This window comes from Perna viridis, chromosome 2, assembly GCF_037379345.1.
Source record: "Perna viridis isolate PV_CMFRI_1.1 ecotype Kerala chromosome 2, ASM3737934v1, whole genome shotgun sequence".
NCBI classification, from domain to species: domain Eukaryota; kingdom Metazoa; phylum Mollusca; class Bivalvia; order Mytilida; family Mytilidae; genus Perna; species Perna viridis.
In genome coordinates, this window is record NC_142446.1 from 34,653,862 (window position 1) to 34,672,527 (window position 18,666).

At 31.5% G+C, this 18,666-nt stretch overlaps 1 protein-coding gene across 5 annotated transcripts in view; it reads left to right on the top strand.

Moving 5' to 3' along the window:
• Nucleotides 1-48: 48 nt before the first annotated feature.
• The window catches only part of LOC148624794 (RCC1 and BTB domain-containing protein 1-like), a 28,147-nt gene continuing 9,529 nt past the window's right edge, over nucleotides 49-18,666 (top strand). For 2 of the 5 annotated variants that reach the window (XM_088567686.1, XM_088567685.1), the window contains exons 1-14: nucleotides 49-124; nucleotides 2,728-2,994; nucleotides 3,445-3,552; nucleotides 4,860-5,026; nucleotides 5,551-5,641; nucleotides 8,625-8,692; nucleotides 9,441-9,548; nucleotides 9,891-10,030; nucleotides 10,342-10,532; nucleotides 11,625-11,680; nucleotides 13,077-13,147; nucleotides 14,134-14,187; nucleotides 16,235-16,332; nucleotides 18,434-18,564. In XM_088567686.1, coding sequence (XP_088423812.1) covers nucleotides 2,826-2,994; nucleotides 3,445-3,552; nucleotides 4,860-5,026; nucleotides 5,551-5,641; nucleotides 8,625-8,692; nucleotides 9,441-9,548; nucleotides 9,891-10,030; nucleotides 10,342-10,532; nucleotides 11,625-11,680; nucleotides 13,077-13,147; nucleotides 14,134-14,187; nucleotides 16,235-16,332; nucleotides 18,434-18,564 — 1,452 coding nt within the window. In that variant the 5' untranslated portion in view covers nucleotides 49-124; nucleotides 2,728-2,825. Of the gene's footprint in view, nucleotides 129-2,727; nucleotides 2,995-3,444; nucleotides 3,553-4,859; nucleotides 5,027-5,550; nucleotides 5,642-8,624; nucleotides 8,693-9,440; nucleotides 9,549-9,890; nucleotides 10,031-10,341; nucleotides 10,533-11,624; nucleotides 11,681-13,076; nucleotides 13,148-14,133; nucleotides 14,188-15,106; nucleotides 15,271-16,234; nucleotides 16,333-18,433; nucleotides 18,565-18,666 lie in introns of those variants that run through there. The other 3 variants (XM_088567687.1, XM_088567684.1, XM_088567688.1) reach the window with 2 other exon arrangements.

Consider the following 18,666-nt stretch of genomic DNA (forward strand, 5'->3'; position numbering starts at 1 on the left):
TTGTAGTACTAATTAAGCCAATCAGCTCTCTTGTTTCATTCCGTTTCCATTAAACTGGTTCCCTCGACTGAATCTCTTTGTTATTGTTATGGGCTGTCAAATTAATTCAGTGATTTAAATTCATGTAGGTATGACATCTAAGCTACAAACTATTTCACTATATGCATGACATTTTTGCAATTGGTTGTAACTGAATTAATATAAGTGTATTTGTCTTACAAGTAACTTTTGTATAAAAAATAGACTACACTATACATATTTTGAATTTGAAATTATATTGATAAAATTGAAAATAGATAAATTGTAATCCCTTTTGAGCACCGGTGGTCAAAACAAAAAAATACCTCCAGTGCCGAATCCCAAAAGGGATTAGATAAATTGTAGATAAATATGGTACTGTTTGTTTGTTTGTTTTTTTTTATCAAATTAAAATAAAAAACGGCTGTGGACATACATTGTATAAAAAATATTATCCCTTCTGCTCTCTGTACACAAATATTTTTGATTACTTTGACAAAGCAGGCTAGTGTGTTCATGCACTTGAGCCTTTCTGAAGTACTTTATGACATGAGAAACAGTTCATAGTACATGTACTGAAAATGTTTCGTTGGTTCATACAACTTCAAATATTGTAGTGTCACTTCAGCAGACCAAATATTAGTTTACCATGTACTTTTGCAGTTTACTTTTTTGTAGATGTCACCTTTATCATAAACTTTGAAATAAACTGTAATAATTGAGCACTATTACACTAAAAAGATAGATAATAAAACATACATGTAAATGTAAAACGGCTGTATATGACCTATCATCACTTAAAGAGCTGGATTTAGACACTTTGAAAAGGAGCCTGAGGGGTGCCAGCCAAGGTTCCTTAGAAAAAGGGGGAGTGCTAGGACATTATTTGGCAGTTTTTGTCAGTTTTACAAATGTACACATGAAAATAACAAATTTTTCAATAAATGGGGGTGTCAATAAAAAATATCTGTCATGTACAGATCAGTTAAATGGTTACATGCCTTTATATAGTTCCTTATAACATACAGATTAAAGTTGCATTAAAAAAAAAGCAATTGACTGTTCATTGTTTCAGTGTAGCAGCATGTGTCTGATGAAGTTTACAGTACAGAATCATTGCTAGTTTCTTTATATTTATGAGGCTTAAAAAATGATGTGTTTCCAATCACCCCTCTAAAATTTTATAGGGTCGGTAGGTAGAGATTAAAATTGTTTTTTTCAATTTTGAAAGGAAATAAATGTGACACCAAACTTAGGATACAATAAAAACCAAATCTGCAAAGATTAAACATGATAGTTCATGGCCAAGAGCACACTCACATGTGTGTTTACAATTGATTCTAAATATAAATAACCAGTATTTTTAACTCTTTGCTTTTTAATTATTTTTTTTTTTTCAAAATCACTATTAAAAGCTTTTGGGTAGGAGGTCTGAAGGAGGGTTGGAATTGTGCCCAAAAAAATAACAATTTTGTTTAGACCTGAATTGTCACTTTGAGGAGAATTGGAACTTTGAGCAGTCGATGATAAACTGAACTAAGTTGTTATGATCTTGGAACAGTTCCATTACTGAATGTCACTTTAATGTGGCTGTCTCTCAGTGATGTAATGGAAGTTTGTCTTGCAATGTACATCAAATTCTTTACATCTAAGGCCAAAATAAATGATGGACTTGTTTCCTGCTACCATCATGAAATAAAAAAGGGAGGGTTGGTAGGGAAATAGTTTTATTTTTGAAAACAATTCACATTGAGTTAATGGGATAACAATCTAGACTTTGACAGTGCTTGAGCCAAAATGGCCATAAAATATTCAGGGTAGGCACAAAATAAGTTGGGTAGGGTAGCAGGAAACAGACATTTTTTTGTGCCTAGTATGTGATAGATATAACACTTTAATCTATTGGGATCATACATGTATCAGGATGCATAACAATGCCCCATCCTGACTGCAAAAAGGGTTAAACTAATATAGTAATGGATTCATACTTGTAGAATCTTTTTAAGGCCTTTGATTAAATTCATATTTAATGCCATCATGTACATTTTGATCTTTTTTTAATTTCAGAAGTTACAAATACATGTACATGTACTTCATGGAGTGTGCTACACTGCAATCATCAACCAATATGTCCATTTGAACAAACAGATATTTTAGCTTTTACTGTATAAATATTTTTGAATTTGGTGTATGGTGTTAGCACCTATAGGGACTTACATGTACATGTATCTCATTCTCCCATGTCCTGGTTTCTATCTTTACTTTCTTTTTATAAGTCCACTAATACAGTGTAATAATTTATACATGTACAAGTATGACTGTACTTACACGTACATATACATTTATACCAGAACAAAATGTGCTACATTTTGTTCACAAACATATTTAATACTTACTCAGGGGTTAGGAAGATAAGGGGCCATGGGCTGTTTGCTCTTACTTGTTTGAAAATGGCCCCTTCATTTAAAGGAAAATTAGATGGTTTCTTAACAAATGGCCCCTTTAAATTGTGAATATCTTTGGAAAGTGGCCCTTGCCCCTATTCAAAGTTTTGGTTCAAACCACAGAACTCTACCCACAGATATTTCACATTTGTACATGTACACGTATAGTGTACATTGAGATATTTTTATGTTCTTTAAATATTTGAGGGCTCAGACTAGAAGGTATTGTTGCTTTGGACATCAGACATGTTTCTTTTTACTACAGGAATATCCATAAAGTTAGCAATAGCAAGAAATTTTGAATGAAGATCATGTAGATGTTAAAGTAACAAGTTGAGCAAGAAACTCTGTCTAATAACAATAATGTTAGACGTCAGCAAATGGCCCATGTTCAGTGTGTTGAGCCAGACTGAAGTTCAAGCTATAAAGAAAATCTGTGTGTTTGGCAGTTCTGGGAATGAGGCTGTTTATATTGACAATGAAGATGATGTTTATGCCATAGGATCAAACTGTAGTAGCTGTTTAGGTCTAGGTAAAATGACATTGGTCAATAATGTGCTACTGTCCTTAAAAACAAATGATGTAATAAATTTAATATACAAATTAGGCATACAAAAATTTGCAGAACTTGTAGCCTGTAACAATATGTTGAGAGAAGACCTAGAATGATGAAATACATGTAGCAGTAAATGTTTCTTTGTACATAATGGTAGTTTATTGCATGTATATAATGAGAATGGATACGGTGAATATGTCGAAAAAACAACAACCCTACCGGGATGAAAAATGTCAGCTGATATGTTTGATAATTTTATCAATAACACATTGAAATCATTTATATACATGTTCATGTACATTTGTGTAGCATGCCTTATCTATTTGTTTTTCATAAAAAATCAGTTTAAACAAAATAATACATTTGTCAGTAGTATTGCCCAGTATTACCCAAGGTAAGATAATGAAAAACCCTTTTTCATTGCAGGAGATTCACATAGCAGTTTTGAACCTAGGAAAATAGAAGTGCTGTGTAAGAAAAATATTGTTGACATTGCTTTTGGAAGTGGACCACATGTTTTGGCAGTGTCTGGTGGTAGGTTTTAATTTGTTGACATTTAGCACATCATTATCTTGAAAAAATCTTAAGGGTCTAAAGCTTGTTGAACACCAGGATTTACATTTTTATGAAAGCATTGTGCCATTCTTGTAATCACTGTTTAAAGTGTCAACACAAATTAAATGTTGATTACTGCTAGTCTGTATACTCCTAGATTCTCATAGACACTAGGACATTTCACATACACTACATGTACATTGTATTTAGATACATGTAGCAGAATGATTACATTTAGGAGATAGTTTTGTTTGCTGCTTTGAACTTGAGATTCTACATTGTTTGTCAAACTGATATTTGTTTGAATGGGATGTATGTCAGAGATTATGTTTGTTTTGTTTGTTTGTTGGGGTTTAACGTCCGAGCAGCAGTATTTCAGCTATATTCAGACGATGAACATGAAATTGATGATAAAATGAACATGAAATGATCAGAGATTGAGTAAAATACCAGTCAATTTCCTCTGCTGTAAAATAAACTCTTTGTCATTAGTTTACAGTTATGTGTAGCTCATTAATTGGTTGAGCTGTTTAAATCTAGTATTCTGATTGGATGTTAGCCAGTGACTAGACTGGTCAGTGTAGTAAATTTCCAGAAATTATTTGGGTTTTTTGATTGAGCTTCATTGTGCATTGTTGTGACATGTATCTAATTCATTCTTGGGTGGTCTATTTATCGTGAGGTACAATGTCTGTTACCACATCTGCGCAGCTCATTTCACACACCAATGCAAAAGTCACACTGAATTTTTAAAGGTTGTGTAGAATTCCCATTTATCTATACCCATGACAAAGTCACTGAATTTTGTAAAGGTTGTGTAGAATTCCCATTTATCTATACCCATGACAAAGTCACACTGAATTTTTAAAGGTTGTATAGAATTCCCATTTATCTATACCCATGACAAAGTCACTGAATTTTGTAAAGGTTGTGTACAATTCCCATTTATCTATACCCATGACAAAGTTAATTTCATTCAAGGTTAGTTTTTATGTTGATTTCTGGTGTGAGAATGTTAATTTTCATACCAAGTTTTTCCAAGAAAAGTAGAAAATTTAGATTCACTAAGAATTAGGCAGATGAATATAAGTCAGAATCTTTGTCAACTATACTGATAGTGTAAATGCATTGGGTATATATTTGTATCTCATTAATGATTTAAGAATCACTTTCCCAACCATAAATACAGCACTTTTTGAAATTCTTATAAAAAATGTGACCTGTTCTTAGATTTTTTAGCTGTTATATTCGTGTAAAAAATCTCAGATGTACCTGTATTTTGTTAGATGGTGAGATCTACAGTTGGGGCCATAATGGATATTGTCAGCTTGGTAATGGAGGGTCTACACAAGGACTTAGTCCATCTCTTATCAATACTAACTTGCTAGGGAAGAAGGTTACCAAGGTTGCTTGTGGAAGTCACCATTCTATGGCTCTGACACAGGATGGTGAGGTAGGCACATTATACAATGTGACATGGAGGTGATAAACCCATTTGTTTTAATTTCTAATCAGTCTCAGTAAGTTCTTCCCTTCCTTGAAGAGAAAGCAACAATATCCAATTAAATTTTGGGTCACACTGTTGCATTTACCTCGCAGAAGTACTGACTGAATATGCTTATCACAAATGATTTATTAGATAGATATTAAGATATTTTATACCAAAATTATTACTTGTAAATCTTTCTCTTGGGTTCTTTTTTTTACCTCCATAAAAGTAATATTTTCTAAATTTGATTCAAATAAACATAATCTGTATACTCTGTATTCAACATTTTAGGATTCATTTAATGTCATTTTCTTGTGATTTCATGATGTTTTTAACATTTGAAAGTATTCTCTAACCTATTAGTGATTATTTATGTTTTATGTCACAGGGTGCCTAGTTTTAACTGATTGTCTCTTCCAATTTTTTTATATTTAGTACTCTGTCTTTCTATTTATGTGTTCAATATTGTCATTGTGACATTGTTTCAGATATGTGCTTGGGGTCAAAATAACTGTGGACAAGTTGGATCAGGGACCACAACAAACCAACCAACACCAAGAAAAGTTATGGCTGTCATAGGTAATGTCTACTGTAATGTCAGTGTATGAATATGGCTGTCATAAGTAATGTCTGCTGTAATGTCAGTGTATGAATATGGCTGTCATAGGTAAATTCTACTTTAATGTCAGTGAATGAATATGGCTGTTATAGGTAATGTCTACTTTATTGTCAGTGTATGAATATGGCTGTCATAGGTAAATTCTACTTTATTGTCAGTGTATGAATATGGCTGTCATAGGTAAATTCTACTTTAATGTCAGTGTATGAATATGGCTGTCATAGGTAATGTCTGCTTTAATGTCAGTGTATGAATATGGCTGTCATAGGTAATGTCTACTTTAATGTCAGTGTATGAATATGGCTGTCATAGGTAATGTCTGCTTTAATGTCAGTGTATGAATATGGCTGTTATAGGTAAATTCTACTTTAATGTCAGTGTATGAATATGGCTGTCATAGGTAATGTCTGCTTTAATGTCAGTGTATGAATATGGCTGTCATAGGTAAATTCTACTTTAATGTCAGTGAATGAATATGGCTGTCATAGGTAATGTCTACTTTATTGTCAGTGTATGAATATGGCTGTCATAGGTAAATTCTACTTTATTGTCAGTGTATGAATATGGCTGTCATATGTAAATTCTACTTTATTGTCAGTGTATGAATATGGCTGTCATAGGTAATGTCTACTTTAATGTCAGTGTATGAATATGGCTGTCATAGGTAATGTCTACTTTAATGTCAGTGAATGAATATGGCTGTCATAGGTAATGTCTACTTTATTGTCAGTGTATGAATATGGCTGTCATAGGTAATGTCTACTTTATTGTCAGTGTATGAATATTGCTGTCATAGGTAAATTCTACTTTATTGTCAGTGTATGAATATGGCTGTCATAGGCAATGTCTACTTTATTGTCAGTGTATGAATATGGCTGTCATAGGTAATGTCTACTTTAATGTCAGTGTATGAATATGGCTGTCATAGGTAAAGTCTACTTTAATGTCAGTGTATGAATATGGCTGTCATAGGTAAAGTCTACTTTAGTGTCAGTGTATGAATTTGGCATCATAGGTAATGTCTACTTTAATGTCAGTGTATGAATATACCAACTGAATAAACAAGCCATATTCGTTTTATGAATATTTTGGAGCTTAGATAATATTTCCTTGACAGTAGGTGACAGATACAGTGTTTTATATTCACCCTTTTTTTTCCAACTGCATTTTGTTTTTTTGGTATTGCATTGTTATCATTGTCGTCCATTGATTTTCCTTTATTTACGATAACATGAGAAAAACTTATCTGATATTTAGAAATTTCAACATATGGTTTCTATGACATGGCTGGGGATTTGGTCCCATCCTTTTTGAAAATAAGGGTTAAAATGGGAAAGTAGGTGTTATCATTAGAATAAATCAAAACCAGTTGTTGTGTCCATTACATACTGTAAATCTCTGCTTTAGTGTGTCAGAAGCTAGTATTGTCTCAACAATTGCCCGAAGTGAACAGAGTTCAATGTGTTGCAGTAGTATCATGTTGTGCTCCGGGAAACTCTTTATTCACTCCTGAAATTTGTTCTAAGGACAGAAACCATCAAATAACAAACAGGAAAGCCAAAAGAAAACATAAACGATTGCAAGGGAATGATGTTGAAGTTTTAAAAAGTTTGTCCCTGAGACTTCAGTTTGACACCAAACCTACTGTAAGTTATTTTGTTGGTGCATGTCTGGTGCATTGGAAATGTAAACATCCAAGCATCGGAGTTGTATTCTGAAGTTTTTTTTGTATTCTAAAATTTACACACTGTATTCAAGAACCTGCAGACACTAACACATGTGTAGATACTAGTGCATGATGAAATTGAGGGCTTGATTTTTTATATGTTCAATTGTTTCTTTGTTTGTTCTTAGAACACTTATAAGGACTAATTGCTAGCTGAAGTACTTTGCCCTCATTTCATAAAAGTTTACAATGTAATGCAGAAACTACTAATAAACCATAATGTCGTCTTTCAGGATAACCCTACATCCCAAAAGCTAATAACACTGATGAAATGTATCAACTGTGCGGCACTGTTAATATTGTGCCACCGTGAACACTATGTTACGCCACCTGTCTAAACATCTGACATTGTTTATTTATCATGACAATGAAGTCAATGTTTGTGGTTATGTGATGTATTATCAGACACCTTGGTGAAATTTGTTTGTGAGTCCTACATATATATATGAATAATATGTAGACACATCTGAAGAGGTTGTTTAAGGTATTTTAGACAATTTTTCAAGATTTCTTCTTCATCTTACGAATTGAAACAAAACAGCATAGGTACATGTAAAATAACAACTAACAAATAGTTGTAATAAAAATTAAATGATTTTGTGTAGCTCTGACAAAAAACCAGTGAGTGTGATAGGCATATTCCTGCTGGAAAATTTAAGAAAAAATGTGTTGTACATGGTAGTATGTAGAAATATTACACATATGTTGAATGGTTATGAAAGAACATTAAATCTATATACTGGAGGTATCTACTTTAACCTGAGGCAACTCTGAGTGGTAATAAATTTTCTGCTCTATGAACAGTCTACATATGTTGTATTATACTGAACCATAATGATATCTTGTAAGCCTTTTTTTAGAGCAAAACAAATTTGTGACCATGATTGTTGGTTGTCTAATCACATTGTATCAGATATGATGACATTGTTCAGGGATAATCCTAAGAAGTCTGAACTTTGATTAGCCAATGTGTATGGGAGAAAACAAAATTGAAGTATGAATATGGAACCTAAAAAAAAGTATTGAGTAGGTTAACAGAACAATCAAGTCCTTTTATTCCTAATTAAACATTTTACTAATTTCTTTACTTTTCCAACTGTTGATTCAATGTTGATACCATGTGTCACTCGATTAACTATAGAAAATAATTACTGACATAATAATGAGAAGCCAAGCTATATTTTTTTACTACCTTCTTCTAAATGATTTTTTTTCAGGTTCTAAAATGGCAATATCTATAGCTTGTGGACAAACATCATCCATGTGTCTGATGGAGAATGGAGAAGTAAGTTAAATATTTATATTATTTTTTCTGCTCATTATTATGCCCAACAAAGAAGATCTTTGTTGATTGAACATAATCTTTTTATCCTGTGGTCTTTATTTTACTGTTTATGGAATCTTGTACAGGGTCCAGACAAATATACATTATTTAAATTAAGCTGATTTTGACCTCCATTAAAAGTAAATGTTGTTAGCCCATATGGTATATAGTAAAATGCTTCAAATGCTTTTAAATGGTAAATGTAAATACCCAGTATCAGGTTGAATGATCATAATACATTTTAAGGAGGGAAAAATATTAAATTGACATTTTGAATTCAGTGTGTAATGCCTTAGAAACCACTGGAATGTAGGAAGGTCTTTTACTTTTATATCTCTATATAGTGTATTCTTTGTAAACTTAAGGAGATAGACCTAGGGAAAGGGACATAACTCTTGAAATCAGTGATATGTTTGTATCTTATTTGATTTCACCAAAGTTTATCTAGCTTTCATTTGAAACAGAATAAAATAAGTCCAAGTTACTTTGATGCTTATGTGAGATTGATGTAAAATGCTGAATACAAATGTTCCACTGATTTGTAAAAGTTGTGTCCCTTACCCAGGTTCTACCTCCTTAAACCCGTACAAAAAAGCTCTGCCTTACTTTGTATGTTACTACAATTTTGTTTTTTTTCTTTAAATGTCACTAAAGACGTGTTTGACTAGTTTTGGTTGTGGTAAACATGCTTTTATGAATGTATTTTTAGGTTTATGGTTGGGGCTACAATGGTAATGGACAGCTTGGTTTAGGGAACAATGTCAATCAACCTAATCCTTGTAGAGTTCAACAACTACAGGGAATTATCATTAGTCAGGTATTTAATACAAGATGATAAAAGAAATAAAAAATAGAGTTGTTCTGTCAGATAAGGATGATCTTAGAGTTCTAGCACCAAGCATCATTTTGTTACACTAGAGGACAATTTGATGGGACAAAAATAAACATGAATGTAAAGAAATATCACTGACAAGCCAAAAGTTTCACTATTGTTGTAAGAAATAATAGTTTCCTGAAATCAGATAACATCAGGCCCCACTCCACTGAACTTAGGTTTGAAAATATTTGTAGCTGTTTTAGATATTACAAAATTGTAAGACCTTTAGTCTAGTTTCTAGCATGTTTTAAAAGTAACTTACAATTTATTATTGATTTGTAGTTGGTTTGTGGGTATGCCCATACACTTGCTCTGTCAGATGAAGGTATCCTATATACATGGGGAGCTAACTCTTATGGACAGTTAGGGACAGGGAACAAGGCCAACCAAGTTGCACCTACCAAAGTACTGGCCAATGAAAGGTATTTTTGATAATCAAGCATGATGTAGAGTTGATTGATTTGATCAAAGATTCCTATTTTTCCCAATACAGTATTGATGTTTTTATTAGTTAGTTTTCAGATCAACCAACCCAAATTGTCAGAATTGATTCAAATTTATGAATTTCATGGTCTATGAATTATTTCTGCCAACCATGGGATTTTCCATAATTGTTAAAAAAAAAAAACCCAAAAAACAAAAAAAAAACAAAACCGAAAACACAGTTTGCGTTGTTGAAAAAATAATAAATATGTTTGTATCTTAAACATTTATATTTTCTTTTCTTGATTAGGGTAGTGGAGATAGCTGCTAGTCACTATGCCCACATATCTGCTGCTATGACAGAGACTGGACAGGTCTATATGTGGGGTCAGTGCCGTGGCCAGTCCATCACATCACTCTACGCAACCAAGTTTTCCAGTACTGATGAAGTGTTTTCTGCATTTGCCTCGCCACCAGTTACATGGAGGACTTATTCATTAGGTTAGCTTTGATTATACTGTCAAATCTGTCATAAACGAACCTCTTCTGGACTTTAAAATTGATTCAGTGTAGTCAGATGATTTATCAAGGTTAAAAATACATTTAAATTGATATAAAGGGACTTTGAAAGGTGTCTGGTTTAAACATGTTTTTGTTTTATTCAGGGTTTGAATAAGATGTTTTAATGAACATTGTCACATTGACATGGCATGAAGAAAACTCTGTAGAAAAACTATTATTATTTGAGTTTCAATATTCACAGCTTACCTGAGTTATTGAAGATACAAATTGAAATTCCCATTGAATGTAAACATTAAATTAAAAACTTAGAGGCTATTCTAAGATCATCTAACTAGCAATATTGATACCATTTAATAACAATACCTTCATTGTAGATTAAGCATAAGTGACATAGTAATATCCAAAAGAGTTGTATAATGTTAGATATATAGAATCACTATAAGAAATGAATGTTTTCCCTCGCTTTTCTGATAATTGAAAACATTCATTGACTTTACATCTGAGCAGCAAGCAAATTGCTGAAGTGTGTGTCAGCTTTACATATAGTTAAGCCTTTACTTCAATAACTTATTTAGCTAGGAATTGTGAATTGTTTTCATACATGTATGTTCATATTAAATTCATCAAATGTATCCTGTGATAGCATGAGATACAGACAAAAAGTCAAAGAACTTTCAAATTGAGAAATCCAGTTTATCTAATAATCAAACTTCATATTTTATAATTCTTATATAAGCTTGAGGTATTCCTCAAACTATTGATTGAATTAACATGACACAAAGACCAATTTTAATTACGTCAGTGCTGGGTGTAGCCAGGTCAAAATCAGTGTAGAAGCCTTTCATAGAACAGAAAAGGGGGAGGGGTTTATTTTGGTTGGTTTCTATTGCAAGCATGTTGCAGCCTTGCCTTCTTGAAATATGTTGTAGCTATGCCACTGATCTTTATGTTATAGTGTGGTTTGGTTTGAGGTGATACATGTAAATGTAATTAAAGAATCACTCTACCAAATCTCTTAAAGAATTAACTCAACTCTATTGATATTGGATATTTTTTTCTTTTATAATTTAGATATAATGAAGGGAGCTAGTGTACTTGATGATATAACCAAGTCATTTGATGATCCAGTGAGTACTTTCAGAAAAGATTTAAAGATTTTTTTAATAGACATATAACGAAAAATGTCAAAGAGACAACAACCTCACTGGGATGAAAAATGTCAGCTCAAGGCATTACTTTAATCATGCAAACTATGAAACCATTTAAGATAGATCATACCTAATATTTTTAGGTGATAGATTTTTCTAGTTTTTCACGTAGATGACCTTAAATGAACATACTAAAGAATTTTGATGTAAAAAACATAGGTCACTAAACTTGATTTTGAGATAATTGAGCACTGATTGTGACATTTTATATGGATTCTGTATGAAATTTTCACTATTTCACGTGCTATTAAAAAACTTGTAAATAAAATATATAAATTTATATAAAGAACAATTAACTGACATTATTTCACATTTCAAAAAGAATTTGGGCTCACCGAACTCTTTCTTGTGATATAAAAAAAACCCTAAAACTCCCATTACATTTCTAAAGAACATTTTACTGACAATTATCCCCTTTTGAAAGAATTTTCCCTGTCAATTATCACTCTTTAAAGAGGGCTTTTTACAGTTTATATTTGTAATTTTCCATACAATTTTTAATGTAGAAAATTCTATTAAAATATTTTGTATGTATTCTTATAGCATTGTTTAAACACTAGTAGTTAACTAAAATAATGTTTGTATGGTTATGCTAGATGACTGAATGCTCCGTGTAATAGGTATTATCTACCTTAAAGTTGAATTCCCAAAAAGTTAATTAAGGTGTTAAAAATCAAAAGTAAGTGATAAGATCACAGTGTTATTTTCTATTATGACATTTAACTTATGATGTGTTTTATACTTACAATCAACAATTGGTTCTCAAGCCATAATATAGGCAAAAGACCTGGGGAAGATGCTTTTTATTTTTGTTTTATTTTAGTGAAATAATGTTAAAAATACTTAATGTGCCAAAAAATTATTCATATATGACGTGAGGGGTTTTAAGATATTAATGAGAAGAAGACTATTGAAACTATTAGTTCTAAGTATTTTCTAAAAATGTTAATGCCCCTGCTTAATAAGTTAAAGGTGTTTATATGTCTCTGTCACATTTGTGGTTGGTTTTGTTTGACTAAATCTTTTTAAAATATGAACTTCAGAATACAGATCATGTTGAATTATGGAATGAAAGGAAATATGCCTTTTTTTTCTTTTCAAAAGTAGTTTTACCCAACAAAAGGAAAAACCATTCACTTCTATTTCTAGCATAAAGATTTTAAAATATTTTTAAATGAATAGAAGACAGTACAAAGTCAGTACATTTTGTATGACTCAAAGAGTTGGTCAACTAAAACAAGGAAGGTTTACAAAAAGGACATAATGAATTTGTTTTGTACATTTACATTTTACTATGATTTTTCTTATATTTAAGGCTTCTAGTGACCTTCAGTTCTCAGTTGAGGGAAAGTTGATCCATGTGCACAAGTCACTGTTGAAAATAAGGTTTGTTATGACTACGATTGACTTTGTTATGATTGGCAATTTATTTTCTAAGCATAGTAGAGGGAGAAAAAACTGCTTGCTAGAAACTTAGAAACTTTAAAAGGATGCCTCTGACATTATGAAAAAATAATGACCTGATAAATAAATTGGTAACAAATCAGTATATGTAAATAATTGTCTCAGTCTTGTATTGTTTTCTCAAAGAGTTCAATAGTTAACTTTAAATTTTCAGAATTTAGAGAAAAAAATTAACCATGTATTTCAATCTAACTTTTGTCCATGTATTTCTTATATGGAAATGTAGAAAACAAACTTACATTTTTTTCTGCATTTTTGGAAAAAAGGCACAAAATGTAGTACACCAAAACAGGTTGAACTAAAAATAGATTTTTCTACTTTCCCTTTAATATTGAGTTTCTAAAGAAGTCCTCTTTTACTGAGGCATTTTTTTTAAAATCAAAAAGTATTGTCTCCTGAAAAATAAGCTTTTAATGTCATACATGTAGTTTTATATTTCCCATGTGTTTTGGATAAAAAATGATAATTAAAACCAAACAAAAATAGGAAAAGGCAAACAAAAGTGCCTTAATCAAAGATATCCTCCATGATTTGTTGTGCACAAACTGAAGAAATTGAAATAAATGATGAAACCTGTTTGATTGTCTCCTATTCACATTATTCAGCTCAAGGGAGACAGTCAAACTCTGTAACGCTGATCAAGAATAATCTGTAACTGACAAAGGTTTTGTGTCTTCATAGTCAGTTTGAGCCATAAGGGTCAGCTATACTTGAAAGGTTAGCATTTTATGTACAGTAAATCTTGCTTAGTTTGTTGAGGTTTAGGTAAGACCCCTTGGTTAAAATAATATGATTTGTGTGGGATCATATTAATTACCATTAGTTTGCTGGTGACTCCACAGTCACAAATGTGCGCAAAACAATTACCATTGATAAATCAATTGTGAATATAAATTGTGTATTTTCAGATGTGACCATTTTAGATCAATGTTCCAGTCATGTTGGGAGGAAGATGAGAAACAGTGAGTAGAGTCAATATTTACTGATATTATACTTCATACAAAAATCTTGAATTCTGATTGGGTAATGGGTGATGAGTTATTTTAGTCTATTCCCTGCAAATTCTTAGAGGGTGTTACGCATCGTATAACACTTTGTAAATATATCACCCTCGACTTTGTCTCCAGTGATATATTTACCTCTTGTGATACTACAGCATAACACCCTCTACTACAGGCAGTATAATAGAATCATAGGAAGCCAAATCATACCGTATTCTTCAGTGTATACTGTACACTGTTTTAAACTTTCTTTGTTCCAGGAGGATGGGTGTGAAGTTGTCAAGAAAAGACAACATCAAGCCATTCTGTATTTTTGAAGAACAGTTTTATGTGAAATAAACAAATAAAGTTTTACTGCTATTTAACAGTTGTTTTATCCATCAATGCCATTTCCTTGCATTTCATAGTTTGTACAAAAAACCATAACTAGCTTCTTATTTTTTTCTCTCAAATCAAGCCGTCCAAATTATATCTTCTTCACCTGTGTGCAGTGGAGCATTAAATACACAATAACGGGAGTGCCAATCCATCCTCGGGCCCATTGTCACTTAATTATCTAGTAACTAAAGATTAATTTCAAAAGTGAAAACAATTGTCACTTTTCCTTTAATTCCTTTGATGAACTGTTTCCAGATTTCAAGTATCAATACAGGATCTTGGCAAACTAAAATATCTTTTTTATAAATTGTCGGACTTGACGCCATGGTTTTAGTGAAATATCTAATTTGCATATGAACAGAAAATGTAAACATTTTAGCTGACTTGTTTTATGGATCCAATATATTGCTTTATTTTAATCAATAAATGGCTTACAAATAAGGGAAACATTAAAAAATACCTTTTATTTAAAAGATAAATGATGAAAGGATACACATTTCAGGGAATTTACTGGAATTCTTTCATCTCAATGGGGTCTTCTGCTGGTGATTTTTCCTCACTTCCCAGTGCATGTTTTACATGGAAACCAATTCTTTTCATCAATCTCCCTTGCAAAGAAGGGGGTGCACGGAACACACGATTGCACACAATACATGGAAGATTATGGTATATTAAACAAGGGAACAGTTTGTTCTAATTACATTTTGGTTATTTTCAGAATAAGTCATGTATACTTGAAAATTGCAGCATATGTTTTTAAACGTATGGAAACATTTGTCAAGGATTTATTTGGAAAGGTTCGTTTGTGCACAAAAAAATACACTAAAACCTATGTTTTCTAAACTCTTGCCATAAAACAATGGAATTTCCGTTTATGAAGTTCTTTGGAAAGCATTTCCCTTTGAGAAATAATGTGATAAAATTATCGACAGTAGGAAAGGTACGGCTTTTCAAAAATAGAATAACTTATGAAAACAAAAAAAAAAAAAAAAATGAATGAGCAAAAAAAATCATTGTAAGCAGTATTTAGATTTTAGCAGATCAATATCAAACCAATTTTTGAATTTCTAATCTTTCAAAAAAAAAAAAAAAATTGCTTTATGTTTAAAATATGATAGCACTACTTTCTATAAAGAATTTAAACTTTGATATCAAACCAAATTTTGTATTTCTAATCTTTCAAGAAAAAAATTACTTCATGTTTAAAATTGTAAAAAGGATTTAAAATTTTGATGTCAATGTTCAAACAACATTATAAATGTCAGTGCAACCCATAAAACTATTTACCACTATGGAAATTTCTTATACGTTCAATGAAATTGTAATTGTGAATAGAATCAATGGCCGTTAACTTTAACTTGAGTACACCTAATACTTTGATTTATTTTAGAATGATATTAAAGGTTTAACTATCTCTTTGACCACGAGTCAACCTGGTAGTTCACTTTGGGTAAACACTATTACAATTAGCTGTAAATGGAAACCTCTGATACACGTGTTGTGACATGAACACCTCAAACTGATGGAAAAGTCTGTGCAATAACCATATATTTATAAAGAACAAAAAATAATATTCCACAAGCGATAATAATTTTTACTCAGAATATTTTTTATGTTTCTTTTTTTACAGAGTGATTGAGATCAGTCAGTATTCATACACTGTCTATAAAGCATTCCTGAGATATCTTTACACAGATGGAGTCGATTTAAAACCTGAAGAAGCTATTGGTTAGTTTTATTGTACTAATTTAAAGTATAGGCAGTATTTGATCTACAGAGCATTATTGCACCATTTCCATGGTTGTCAGTAAGGAGCAAAAAAATGGTGATCGGGGCCAAATTGAGTGCATTGTATTTTCCAATTTGAGGTTGTCTGTTTAAAATTACTGAAATCTGTACCAAAATTTGTCTAAGCAAGCAGAGCACTTCATACAATCAGTGATTTTTTTAGCATTGTCATTTTCATCATTGATGAAAGACTTTTCAGAGACCAATACTAAATATAACTGTGAAATAATGACATAAAATTGTCATTAACTTGGTCTGGAAGTAAAATTGTGCTATAAATAGAATCTCACGAGTCAACATAGGGGAAATACATACTTCGAAAATATTTATATCTACACTGTGCTAGATGTAATTTTGTGTTTCTACAAAGGGTGGCCATGCAGAAAACAGCATTTTTTCAATATTAGACATTTAAAATTATGTCAGGAATGTATAGAATATATGCTCCCTGATTAAGTATAAGAGCTAGTGTAAAAGGATTTCTAATTTTTTCTATTCTTCAAGGCTGAGGAGTTTCTTTTTTAATCAAATCTCAGGTATGTTATTTGGAGTGTGTGGAAAACAGGCATGCATGATAGTGGAAAAAATAATGTGCTTTATTCATATGCAATTTACATTTAAGTTTTATTTAATATCACAGTGCTGTACATGTAAATAACTGACAATACTGAAATATCTTCTTTATGTCAGATGCAAATACTCATTTTCTCATGCAAAAGTGACTAAAGCTTTCAAAATCCTGGAAAAAAAACCTGTACGATGTCTTGTTATCAATTTCAAGCTGTGACCCTTTCTACAGAGTTGTTAGGGCCATCATGACCCATTTGAAAGTTTTCAAATTAAACACTAAGTAATCAGATGAAGGTTGATTATAACAAAATGAAGGCATACACTTTCAGAAGGTGAACAATAAAATTGAAAAGAAAAGGACTATTAGATAAAACTTTTTTTCTGATCATAAGAAAACTTAAATTCTTTGAAAGTACTAGAGGTCAATTTTGAATTACACAAAGAAAGGAAATTATTGAATATTATTTTTATGAAAATAAAAATGACGGAAAAAAACCTGCCACAGCCTATTTACTTTGGTCAAATATCATATACAATTTTCATTAATCATGCCATTTAATAAACTTCTCTAACTTCTCTGTTAGATTTTAATACCCCACCACATGGAGTGGTGCGATATAAACAATATTCAAAATTTGGAAATCTGGAACTGTTTAGGATTTATACAGCCCTAATGGACAAAAACTGGTTCAAAAATAAACATACACTTATAACAAAACTTTGGTCTAAAACAACATGGATCTTCCAAAAAAGATCTCAATTGACGCTAATTTTCTATTTGTAAGAAGTAAAAGCATTGTTTGGTTTATGTAATCAATTTTCTACTGCAAATCAATCAACAACAATGATTTCCCACATGAATTTCTCCCTTGCTCTTTGTTGAGTAACCTGCCATTTGACCCCAAATAATCTTTACTGGAAATGGGGAAAAGTATAAATTAATGAATTATTTCCAGATTTGGAAGATCCTCAATTATGTGATGCCTTCTGAAAAGATATATGTCCATCCATCTGTCTGTTTGTCCTCTGATGGTTTCCAGATAATAGCTTAAGGAGAAACCAAAAGATCTTTTTTTCAAACTTTGTGCAGTTATTGAGTGTCATATAAAAAGATCAAGTTTAAATTTCTGTTTGATTGGATTATTTACACAAAAAGTTATGGCCTTTTAAAGTTTGCTTTTACCCCCCTTCCCCCAATTTTTTTTTGATGAACTGGAATTATATTTCTTTAAAAAAATTAATAATTCTACAGTAATTGAAATACCATTGTCCTTTTCACAAAAAATAATTTTAGTGTGAAACTAGTCGTAACTTATGACGTCGTAATTGATGAAAGTATTGTGACGTCGTAACTTATCGCTTATTTTATTCTTAGGATTTTTTGTGAAAAGGGCTGCTGTATTTTAGCTGATGTTTCTTCAACTGTGATCAATTTTAATATAGAACTGTACTTTTCTACTCTCTTAATTAGGTTTACTAGACTTAGCCAATGCCTATTGTGAACCAATACTGAAGAAGATGTGTGAACAGATCATAAAGAAAGGGATGACCACAGATAATGTAGCCATGTTGTATGCTGCTGCTATCAAGTTTGAGGCTAAGGTATTTATATTGGTATTAGGATAGGAAGAGTTTTATCTGTTAAAAGATGCTACCTTAATTGCCGTTGAAGGATTACATGTAAGTCCTGTATTAAGGTTATAG